A 12,860-nucleotide genomic window follows, 5' to 3' on the forward strand; every position below is an offset into this window, starting at 1 on the left:
ATCCTTGAACTGGCAGCGATTGCTTTGGCCGTCTACCAGTAGGTCGGTTTTCCTTTTTGTCCTCTTTTGAAGGGTTAAATGAAGCTCTCATAATTTAGGCGCAAATTATGCTTATTTAAGAAATGCATAAATTCGCTGAAAAGCCTACTTGTTACAGTGTGACCATAAATAAGTTCCTTCATTCATGGGATTTTTCTTAGTAACTTACAGGTGATCCTAATGGTCATGAGTAGGTTTTGGGAATCAGGGGGTGGTTCTCTTTGTCCTTGCATGTGACAGATGCTAAACATGCTTTATTCTGAGAAGGTAGATCGCTGATCTTCCTGGGGAGCAGGGCATTGGGTTCTCTTTAGTAGCTTTCAGCCAAGAGAATATCGCACAGAGGGCTGTCTGCCCAGCTTTCTCACCCTGGAAACTGTTTCTGGCTTCTGTTGGAGGCTCTTTGCTGGGAGGTGTATCAGAACCACCTATACTTCTTTATGCAAAGCTGTGGGCATTCTGAGAGTGTAGACAACATAAGAGTGCACTGAACGTGCATCCAGAGAGTTAACTTTTTTTTTTCTAATTTACAGCTGGATATAAAATAAGATAAAACACGTATAACATTTTTTAAAAGATCTCTTTCATGTGAATAATTTGTTCAGAGGAAAGGAGTTAGGATGTTCTTTGTAGTGTCTTCCCCAAATTATTAATAGATGAATCAGAACTTTCTGCATTCAAAGAAACCAGAAGCAATGTCTGAATGATTCAATCTGGGACTAAAGAACTCTGCAAATTTTAAAACACTCTAATTAATGGGACAAAAGAAGAGGACTACTGTGGATGAAAATAAACGTAAATGCAAAGCTTAGGAAATAAATGGAATTGTCTGTTGGGGTGAAGTTTGGGTACTCCTTTAGAAGACTTTCTTATAATTTTGAAAATTAAAAATATTAGGGGGCCATTCAAGAGAAAACTGTGCTTGGTATGTACGTAGCAAAGTATCTGATCTTTGAGAAAAATGACCAAACAGAGTGGCCCTGCTCTGTGGAGTGGCCTTGTTGGAGTCACATTTGGAGACGTGAGGCCCCCATGTCCAGGGCCCTCATGGCTCACTTCGGAGGCTTCACCAGCCAAGCTCTGAACCAGTCCTGGCAGGTTCTGAGCCTGCTGTTTTCTGAAGCCCCCTCCCCAAGAATTCTGAGACCATATTTCCTGATGTTGAGGTTCCTTTCTGTCAGATCCCTGGTCAAGGTGGGTCTCCTTTCAGAGTTTCTACTTCAGGGAGGGGCCCACCCTCTAAGAATTTCCTGGCAGGTGTAGAGAGGGAAAAAAAATTCCTTCCCTCTCCCCACTTAGGTTCACCAGTCGGGGCCCTGTAAATTAGACTGACAAGAGATAAATTATAAAAGAAAAGCATACCAATTTATTTAATGGAAGTTTTATGTGACGCAGGAAATGCGTCATTAGGAAATGAAGACCCACAGGAATAGTTAAGCTGAGTGGTTTCTATACCCAGTTTGGTGAAGGGTGGAAAGGTGTAGAAAAATGAGACAGGACAGGACAGGACAGGGTCTGAGCTAAGGATGGTAAACTGGGGGAAACGGAGCAAGGCCTGTTGCTTCAGATTCCTCTAGGCGTCCTCCCGTCTTAAGAGATGAAGAGGCTCCTTTCTTCCCAGTGGTAAGGCACTTCTCCCGTGAGGGTCTGTGACCTGCTTCAGGGGAGAAGGACAAAGCCAGGTAGTCCTTCCTGCCTCTGCCATTTCCCAGAATCCTTTAGCTTAAAATATTCCACTTGCCAAAGCACCATATTTGGGGGTAGCACGTCCTGAACCCCATCCCAGGCCACTGATACTTTCCTGCCAGCTTCCAGGAGTAGACTCGTTGACCACGTCTTGTGAAGGGGGTGGGCTGATAGCTCTAGAAGAGGACTGGGAAGGTGTAGGCTCAAGCCCCAGAGTTATTAGGGCATCCTTATTCTCCCTCGGCCTCCATTTTCCAGTCTGAAAAGTGAACTTAGTAGTAGTTACCCAGCCTCTGACTCTAACGTGAATCCAACGGGGTAACACAAGGGGAGATAGTTGGCTTTTTGCTGGCTGCACATGTAAGGGATGATTTAATTTTCAACACTTGGAATATATATAAATCGTGAGGATATAATAAATCTAGGACTAAATAGAGCTGTCGCCAAGCAACCATTCACGGAAATGCTCAATTAGTAATAATGTTTCTCAACGCCTGCTGCATATTAGAATCACCTGGGGAGGTTCTTGTAAAAAGCTACCAAGTCAATATCAGACTAATTGAGTTAGACTGGCTGGAGTTGGGCCAGGGTACCCTAAAACTGTAGTCTTAGAAGAATGTTATGTTCCTGGTTGATATCTGTGCACATAAATAACAATGATCTTGAGTTCAAAAGATTGGGGTGGGGTAGGGATATAAGAACAGATACTGAGACTACATTTTTTGTAGCCTGAGGCTACAGACACATCACGTACTTTGTTTTTCATGTGGAAACTTCCCTATAGGGTTTCATGAGAGGAATTGCAATTCTTGGATACCCAACAATATATAACATGAAAGCAGCATTACCTCATCGGCCTTTAGCTCAAGTTTTAATTCATCTTGGGTCATGACACACTTTTTTTTTTTTTAAGCAGACATTGAAAGTGTTTCTGAATGGCACTGGTTATTGAATTTTCTTGAAAAGTTTCCGTGACAGCTCTGACCTAGCACCTGCTGATTAAATGGGCAGGAGAAGTTCATTCCCAGGTAGGAGAGAACAAACTTTCCCTGCCCACTTAATCAGTGACTTTTGTCTGCTGCTCCTTTGGCCTGGTCTCAAGCTTCAGGAAAATCTCAGATTTGCTCATCTCTGAAATCTTTTGGGATGTGAGAGGGATTGCTCTTCTCAAATGGAGGCCGCAGGTCGGCAACACCAGCTCATCTGTTAGAAATGCAAATTCTCAGGTCCCGCCCCAGACCAAGCAGATCAGAAACTGTGTTTCAACAAGCCCTCTGGGAGATTGTGCTGCATGTTCAAGGTTGAGAACCACTGAGCTAGCAAAATGGATCTTACCTTGTTTTTCTCAATAATGTGTGCTTTTCTCAATAGAAAAGCACCAAGCAGGCATTTGTAGGCATATGTCATACTTTGCTTTGCTTCCTTCTTCCCTCTCCCCTCTTCCTTCTGAGGATGAGGCAGATCGGGGCTAGAGGGAAAATGAGGGGTAGCTTTAAATCTCTGAAATACTGTCATCCAGGTACCTATTTTTGTTTTTCTTGCGGTACGCGGGCCTCTCACTGTTGTGGCCTCTCCCGCCGCGGAGCACAGGCTCCGGACGCGCAGGATCAGCGGCCATGGCCCATGGGCCCAGCCGCTCCGCGGCATGTGGGATCTTCCCGGACCAGGGCACAAACCCGTGTCCTCTGCATTGGCAGGCAGACTCTCAACCACTACACCATCAGGGAAGCCCCAGGTTCCTATTTGTTCCAATCTTTTAAGAGATAGTAATCAGATAAAGTTACATTATGTACACATATATAAGTATATAAAGAGATATACAATGTCTAAAGATATATTGTATCATAAATGTATAAAGCTACATACAATGTTTAGTAAACATTGTGTGTATATATCTCCATTATAAATGTAAAAAGATATATACAATGAATAAAGATACACTATATAGATATTATATATGTAATGTATTATGTATTTATAAAGGTAAAAGATACACTGTGTATATATAAATGTATAAAGGTATATACAATGTATAATAGGTACATTGTGCATATATAAATCCCTGTTGTGAATGCAGGGAAGACTAAACTAGGAAATTCCAGAAATCAGGGTACCATTGGGAATCCAAAGATCATGAGAAAAGACTTGGGAGATTGGCAGTCAGCAGGGGAGAGAAATAAATCTTGGATGGAGTGGGGAGAGGAACAAAGCCTGATAAGGGCCACTGCATTGCACAACCCAAAAGAGCCAGCCATCATTTGCCTGGAATTTCCTGCAGAGATGCTCCCAGGGCTGTGCAGGGCAGTGCCCTGGGTCAAAGGCAAGGGCAGGAAGTAGCCTTGGATGAGGCTGTAAAGTTTCCTTCTAAAAGTCAGTCATGCTGTGACTTCTTTAGGATGTTAGAATAGGTAACTGAAGACAGCTGCGCTATCCTCCAAGGGTCTTTAAAAATAGAATTGAGGGGCTTCCCTGGTGGCCCAGTGGTTAACGGGGCTTCCCTGGTGGCGCAGTGGTTGAGAGTCCGCCTGCCGATGGAGGGGACACGGGTTCGTACCCCGGTCCGGGAGGATCCCACATGCCGCAAAGCGGCTGGGCCCGTGAGCCATGGCCGCTGAGCCTGTGCATCCGGAGCCTGTGCTCCGCAACAGGAGAGGCCACAACAGTGAGAGGCCCGCGTACCGCAAAAGGGAAAAAAAAAAAAAAAATAGATTCTCTTCTCTCTTGGGGGTCCTGAAGGCAGAGAGAAGAATCAATGTAATTTTACCACTAGAACCCTTCCAACTGTTAACAGTTAAGTTTTGTTATAGCCTCTATCTATCTAACTATCAGCTATCTCAAAGCCCTTCTCTCCAGACATTCCAAGAACTTAAGCTATCTGGCCTTTCAAACATCATGGGGGGGGGGTAGTTCGCATGGATGGTCACCCCAATAACAGAGAAGTTAGGAATCTCTCCAGAGTGTTTCTAGTAGTATTTAGATGTATGGAGTTACCATACATCTGCTGAGTGCCTACATGCATCATCTCATTGAGTCTTCACAGCCACCGATGATAAAGGTGCTGTTAACATCCTCAGTATTTGTAGGTGACTGAGAAGGGATTTGAACTGAAGTCAAAGCCTGAAGTTCCCTCCACATCACTTTACTATTTAATGGTAGCTAAGGTCTTGATTCAGGTGGGCCTGCAGTTACTTATTGGACCCTTCATTGTCAGGGCTCAAATTGAGATATGCAATTACCTACGTTCTTTATGTACTTGAGTTCTTTCTTTTACTGGCTTGCACTTCTAAACCTCTATTTGTGGCAATATTTTAAGCTAATGATTGGTAATCTAAAAAGCTCTTAGACTTCCATGTAGTACTTTAAATACACTGTGACTTTTTAAAATAAAAGATTAACCACTGGAAACCAAGCATCTTTCTCTTTCTTATGGGCTGAGCTTCAACGTTATAACAGGAATTCACTAATGAAACAGACATAAAAAGAGACTCTCTAAAAATTTAAGAGGGTCATATATTCTGTGGTAATTGTTATTTTCCTAGTTAAGTTCATCTCCATTTGTGTACCTGCTACAAATGTTTAATTATGTTCAGTGATTCCGTGTTTTATAATATACATTGTCTTTTATTTCCTCTTATTGTCCAAAGTATTTTATTGGATGGTATGTGTGTAGTCTACTTTTTAAGCACATCAACATAATTCTTTGGGGTGAACTTCCCTTGATAGCTACTTAGAACATCAAGAAATTTTACTGCCTATGTACTTCCGGCATATTTTGAAGGAAAGAGGATTAATTTATTGTATGTCCGACAGTCCTGAATTCTTAACTGCTTTATCAAAAGAGTGTATAAATAAGATTCTTTTTTCTTTTTATTGCAGGAAATGCAACATATTGTTAAATCACAACACATCAGAGCAGAAAAAGGTAAGCATGGATCTGTATAAATATTTGAAAACCCCTAGGGGGACTCCTCTTTGAGCTAACATGGCTTCTCTCATCTCCAGCCATGGTGGAAGGTTCATGGTTAGATCTGGCCAGAAGGAACAAGCCTGAGACTCAGCCCTTTGCCCATCTCACGATTAATGCCATTGACATCCCATCAGGTAAGTTCCATTTATATCCAGCCTGAAAAATATTTCAAGAGTAAGTCAGAAAGAAAAAAACAAATACCGTATGCTAACACTATATATATGGAATTAAAAAAAAAATAGTTCCGATGAACCTAGGGGCAGGACAGGAATAAACACGCAGACATAGAGAATGGACTTGAGGACACAGGGAGGGGGAAGGGTAAGCTGAGACGAAGTGAGAGAGTGGCATGGACATACATACACTACCAAATGTAAAATAGATAGCTAGCGGGAAGCAGCTGCATCACGTAGGGAGATCAGCTCCGTGCTTTGTGTCCACCTAGAGGGGTGGGATAGGAGGGGTGGGAGGGAGGGAGACACAAGAGGGAGGGGATATGGGGATATATGTATACATATAGCTGATCCACTTTGTTATACAGCAGAAACTAACACACCATTGTAAAGCAATTATACTCTAATAAAGATGTTTTTAAAAAGTCATTTATCAGCCCATCTGAATCCTCAGACCTATTCTTAGCCTGTTAGCAAAATTTTGAGAGCCCTTAACTTCTAGACCAGAAGAAAGATTATCTATTTCTACATCATGGAAAACAGTGATTCTCGATCGTGCCAGAATGGACATCATCACTATATTCATTTTCAGATCATCAGAGTGAGTTTATTTTAAAAGACTGCTAGTTGAGGTTGCATAACTGGGAAGGATAATCCCGTGTTATACTCATCTCTATTTTTCCAAGCAAAAGTTGACACATCCCCATTGCTGGCCTGTGAGGTGCATGAATTCCTGCAGGTAGTCATATCCTCAGCCATCTCCTGCAGAGTTCCAGGCAGGAGCTCAACAGAGTGATATCTAAGAGGCAATAGCCCTCTAGAAAATGAGACATACTCGTTCTCCAGGGACTTATCGTTTTTTTCTGGCTAAGAATTTAGCTCAATAGACTGGAGACCTCACTATCTTTTGGAAATGAGGAAACCCAGAGCTCTATGTCTCCATCTACCTAATGTACCAGTGATTTCCATCATATAATCCCCACTGGTTACTTCACATCGGGTTAGGTGAGCATCAGAAAGGTCACAAAGAACATTATGATGGAGTGACAATGGAATATTATTGTTATTATTCTTATACCATTTATACACACACTTTGTATCAGGCATTTTGCTCTGTATTCATTATCTCTAAACCTTACTTACAACCCTGCAAGGTAGTGATTATCATTCAGATTTTGCAAACAGGGAAACCAAGGTCCACCTAGTGTTAAGTTATCTGATCGAGGTTACAACGTGGCAGGATTAGAAGTTGAATTCCACTCTAGCTGATTCGCAAGTCCATGCTTTTTATACTATAGGTTATTACATAAGTATCTTGTGGCCTGTTGCCTTTGTCAGAGGGGAATAAATTCAGAGCGCTTGTGTTCCTCTTTTCATGAAAGAAGTAGATTAATGTGGTTTTAATAGCAGGGCGTCTCAAGTCTGCCGGCCTGGGTTTGAGGTCCCACCGTACTACCTGGCTGGGTGACCTTGTGCAAATTATTGGAATCCTTTGTGTGTCAGCTTCTTCATGGGGATGGTAACAGTTTGTACATCATGGGGCAGCTATAAAGATTTAATGAGGTTATATACTAAAATGCTTATATGGAAGTGGGCATATAGTAAGAACTTAGTGAATGTAATTTGTCATTATTTAAAGTTTAATTAAATCATTTTATATATTCTGTTTCTTGTTTTACAAAAATGATTCAAGGCAAGTTCTTCTTAGAGTTAAAAAAAATCCAAGTTTTAATAAGCAGTTTTGAAGCTACTAATATAGTATGGGCCACAAAGGAATTTTTCCTGACTACAGACATAGAAAGGAGAAACCAACTCTTTGATTTTTAGATTTTCCTAAACTATACTGTCCCAGATATTTGCTTCATAAACAAATTCTCCCCTCTCTCTCTCTCTCTCTTTCTGTGTGTGTGTGTGTATGTGTGTGCCTTATGGTGGAACTACACTAATTTTCTGAGTGGAAAACTATTTTGCATGTTAGCAAAGGCAATCAAATTAATACTGATCTGTCAGCTGTGTGTACGGTAGTCTGCATTTATCTTTTCAGTTCATTTTAAATGGCATATGATAAATACTGCATTAGACCGTGTGCCAAAGTCTATTTGGCAATAGCAAGCATGCTTTAGTTACATAGCTCTCCCTCCAGGCACCTTGCATCAAATCATTGCCAAAAAAGAAGGCAAAACTCCTGGTTATTTTATGATGGTTATTGAGCTTGAGACAGAGTGACATGAGTGAGTGTATGCTTCTGTTTAAGAAAATAGAATTTGCTCCTCTGGCTTGGCCAATGACTCCTTGAGTCCATTTATCTCCCAGTTTGGATACTTCAGAGGAAGATGGCTTTAATTTTGCATGTTCATTCGGGGCCTCTGTTCCATACTTATTTGTACTTATTTACACATAAGAAAGAAATCAGAATCTGCCTTATACTGACTGTATTTCAAAGCTTCTCGAATAAAATGCATTGGGGAGTATTTTGTGAGGTCAGGATTCATGGCTTTCTTAAGGGCAGCTCAGGCTAAGTATCTGGAGAGACTTCTCTAATGTCTAATAGCAGTGACCCTAGGGGCTGGGGCGGCTGAAGGTCGTCTAGTGATGGAAGCCCAGGCTTGCTGTGTGAGGTCCTCCAACCTGATAGGGGGGCTGTTCTCATCTTTTCTCCCACTATCGCTATTCATGAGCTCTCCAGTTCACACGGACGGCTCTTCTCCCTTTTCCTTTGCGTGCTGTGTGCGTTCCGTTCTTTGCTCGAACAGTTTCCCTCGATCACAATCCTCTCCCTTTTCTCAGCCCGTCCACATTTGACCCAAGCCCTCCCTGCCCTCTGTCACTGGGCTGAGTTCACGTGGTCGCCACTAATTTCTGCAGCTTCCACTTGGCAGGTACTTTAACTGAACTTCAGCCATGGGCTGTGTGACCTGCAGAAATGAAAATGTTATAGTTTTCATTTGGTGTGCCCATTTCTTCTTTTCTCCTCTACAAAGTGCCTTGAGGGTATACTGCTTGATGCATTTCTTAACTGTGGATAGAGTGAATGCCCGTAGAAAGCACCATTCAGATATCTACTAAATGACGAAATTGATCAGCGAATGGATAAATATAGGCATGTTTAGAAGGATATAAGGACACTCCTTCCACTTGACTTGAGCTAACAACAGGAGTGGTATGCGGTCAGGGTTTCTGTGTTCTCCTCTCTCTTTCATATCCTTCCCTGCCTTTCCTGGACTGTATCTCTGAGCCCTTGGTCTAACGCTAGCTGATCACCTGTCGAGAGGGTAGACGTCACCTTAGTCTTTCTGCTGCTATCTGTTAAGGGCCGTCATAGGAGATAAACTATAAGACCGATAATTGATTGCATAAAGGATTGAATACAAGAGTAGGGGAAGAAGGAGGTAACCATGGGATGGTTTGAGATAGGAAACACCTTGAGTTTTTTGTAGCTCTGTCAATGGTCTAGGTGGCTGTTTACCAGCCTGGAGAAGTTACTTTGCTAGTGTTCATGAGGATGTGATGCATAGAGTCTTACAGTCTCATTTTGACTCACTTGGGACCATGGAATGATATTTACATTTGGGATGCTTTAATTTAGGACGATCTGAGGTAGGACCTCAGATGAAAAAGGGCAGGGCGCTGTGCTGGGTTCTGGAGGCAGCAGTGCCTGTGATGGCTTCTCAGGCGCGCTGGGGCGCCCTCTTGTGGATACGATATGCAGTTCAGGAAATCTGTCCTGTCCCTGAGCACGGGGATTGAAACCATTGGCTTCTTTGCCTTTGCAGGCATGTCTAAGGATGGGGGGTTGCCCCACCATAGCTTGGACCCCGCTGCATTTTTTTTTCTTCCACTTACCCTACCATCTAGTTGGTTCTGGAACAGCCTGGTATTGAGGTCCCCAGACCATAGCCCAGCTGCCCAGTAGCCCTCCAGGGACAATAGAACATTATCCTATTTGTGGCTCTCCAGAGTAAGATGCAGGTGTTCAAGTTTCCCCAGGATTCAGGCCAGTCTTGAAAGTTAGCCAGTGTGGGTTTCTGGTTCTACAAAGATCTCCCAAGGACCCACTCTAGCCAAAGTGTTGTCAGCTCTGATGGATCCGTGGAATCCAGTTTAAGTCTAAATTCCGTGGGGGATTTCTCTTGGGTGACAGGCGGCAAAGAACTTCTCCCTGGCTGCAGAAACTACTCCCCACCCCATTCTGAGACTCCTCAGCTCTGTTTTGCCTTGTTGAAATCCTAGCAGATGACAAGCTTAACTTAGCATAAGTGTTTACAAAATCCTCTGGAGGAAAACTCTGGACTTTCCACAGTATAACAGCTTTTTTCCCACTAGCTGACATCTTTTCCAGTTGGCTAATAGGTATCCGTATAAATATAAATATTTGATTACTGAGGTTTATCATGGAGGTAGTCCCAATTTGTAAAGACCTAGTAAAGTACACTAAAGATCTGAAATATTCAAAGCGTTGGACACTTTGCTGACTTAGAAGATTTTCTAGAAACTTCTGCTGCTCCAGAAACAGTGACATGAAGATCGGTTGTCACATTTCAGGTGTGAGAAGGAGCTAAAGGAGAGTTCTGGTCTAATAATTAGAAGAGGTTTTACCATCCTTTGGGCACAAAGGATTGCATGAAGTTGTGAAGCTGGGGAGTACAATGCCAAGGATATGTTCTTTGTGAACTTCTCTGGGGGTAGCTTTTCAGTCGTGTGACCTTGGGAGGCATTTGGGCTATTGGAGGAGGGGAAAATCAATGGTGATGAGAATATAGAGTTTAAGAGTTTGACTTTTTGGTCCAAGTTGCTGTGACCCAGATTTTCAGCTCCTTCTATATACCTCTCTCCGTGAATTAAAAGAGAAAGTGGGGTCACGTGGAGTGTGGATATTCTCTTCCTGTACTTGTTTCTTGCTTTCTTGTTTCAACTGCCGCTGGCTGATTCTCTTCCTTCAACCTCGAATGACCTTTATGTTTCTGTTGGCTGAATTCCTCCTTTAAGTTATCAGGCTCAGTAGCACAGCAAAATCGTTCTTGTGCCCTCTGGGAGGAAGTAATCTCTTTCCTTTGAATTCCCATTGCAATATCCACACCTTTCTTATCAGGGCCCGAGCCTTGCTTCCTGTCTGAACGTATATCATACTTATCCCTTGTGTACTATAGGCTCCTTGAGGGCAGGAAAAGTGAGATTTTGTATTCGTCCCCTCTCAGGTGCCTAGCAGACAGCACAAGTACTTCTTAATGTACTGGTACTCCCCTTTTAGAAAATAAATTCTGAGAAATTATTCTCCCATTGGAACAATGACTGTTACAGTAGGTCTTTCTCCAACCTCATAGAATTGTGAGGATGTCCTTCTCCTTGAAGGGGTGGGTTTTAAATCACGTGCCTCTCTTTTCCTCAGGTTCCCATAAAGTGAGTCTGTCCTGCTGGTACCATGACCGAGGTTGGGCCAAGATCTCCAACATGACTTTCAGCAACGGAAAACTAATAGTTAACCAAGATGGCTTTTATTACCTGTATGCCAACATCTGCTTTCGACATCATGAAACTTCGGGAAACCTCACTGCGAATTATCTTCAGCTAATGGTGTACGTCACCAAGACCAGCATCAAAATCCCGAGTTCTCATACCCTCATGAAAGGAGGAAGCACCAAATACTGGTCGGGGAATTCTGAATTCCATTTCTACTCCATAAACGTTGGGGGATTTTTTAAGCTACGGTCTGGTGAGGAAATAAGCATTGAGGTATCCAACCCTTCACTACTGGATCCAGATCAAGATGCAACGTACTTTGGGGCTTTTAAAGTTCGAGATATAGATTGAGCCCCATTTGATGAAGCGTTTTCACGTGTTTCCTAGGATGTATAGAAAACTTTAAAAACAAGCCAAGAAAGATATATGTAGGTGTGTGAGACTACTAAGAGCTATGACCCACAGGGTACGAGAAGACCCATGCCTTTGACTCTGTAGGGAGCGAATGTATTTACAGCCAATGGGAGATGTTGGACTCAAGGTGTGTTACGATCTAAGGGTTTTCTTACACAGTGGTTTTTAAATTTTGTAATGAATTCCTAGAATTAAAGCAGATTGGAGCAATTATGGTTGCCTTTTTGAAAAACTGCCTTTGGGCTATGGGAGGGGTTAATTCTCTGTCTCTAATCCGTGGTTAGGTGCCACGATGCAGCTGAAGTGGAAAGGGGGTCATTTAATTGCAAACTGATGACCATCTGAAGGGTTAAATTCTTTTGAATTGTTACATCATGCTGGAACCTGCAAATAAATACTTTTTTCTAATGAGGAGAAAAAAATATATGTATTTTTATATAATATCTAAAGTTATATTTCAGATGTAATGTTTTCTGTGCAAAGTATTGTAAATTATATTTGTGCTATAGTATTTGATTCAAAATATTTAAAAATGTCTTGCTGTTGACATATTTAATGTTTTAAATGTACAGACGTATTTAACTGGTGCACTTTGTAAATCCCCTGGGGAAAACTTGCAGCTAAGGGGAAAAATGTTGTTTGCTAATATCAACTGTATGATACTTCTTCATTCTTTTTAACTTAATAGATTTTTCAGATTTCTCAAGTCTATTTCCAAAAAATTAAAATGGATGCCTTGAATAATAAGCAGAATGTTGGCCACCAGGTACCTTTCAAATTTAGAAGCTAATTGACTTTAGAAAGCTGACATTGCCAAAAAGGATACATAATGGGCTACTGGGATCTGTCAACAGTATTTATATAATTATTGAACAGGTGTTTTTTTCTACAGGTGCTGCAAATTGTAAATTTTTTTCATGGAAAAGTTATCAGTGGCTTATAGCAAAAAAAAAATTCCATTTTTAATTTAGTGGAAGTTATTTTATACTATACAATAAAAACATTGCCTTAGAATGTTATTTTTTTTTTTTGGTATGAAAATAAATTTATAGGAAAACCTGCCTTGTGATTTTGTGCTTCTCTTTTATGTCTGTCTTGCTCTGTGATCCTTTCTCTCCAATATG

The 12,860-nt window shown here is 41.7% G+C and overlaps 1 protein-coding gene across 1 annotated transcript in view; it reads left to right on the forward strand.

Annotated features, from left to right (window-relative positions):
* Positions 1-12,776, forward strand: part of TNFSF11 (TNF superfamily member 11) — a 35,372-nt gene extending 22,596 nt beyond the window's left edge. The window contains exons 3-5 of the mRNA XM_004274560.1: positions 5,602-5,647; positions 5,728-5,826; positions 11,252-12,776. Of these exons, the coding sequence (XP_004274608.1) occupies positions 5,602-5,647; positions 5,728-5,826; positions 11,252-11,673 (567 nt within the window). The 3' untranslated portion in view covers positions 11,674-12,776. The remainder of the gene's footprint in view (positions 1-5,601; positions 5,648-5,727; positions 5,827-11,251) is intronic.
* The last annotated feature ends 84 nt before the right edge of the window (positions 12,777-12,860 follow it).

This window comes from Orcinus orca, chromosome 18, assembly GCF_937001465.1.
Source record: "Orcinus orca chromosome 18, mOrcOrc1.1, whole genome shotgun sequence".
Lineage (NCBI taxonomy): Eukaryota > Metazoa > Chordata > Mammalia > Artiodactyla > Delphinidae > Orcinus > Orcinus orca.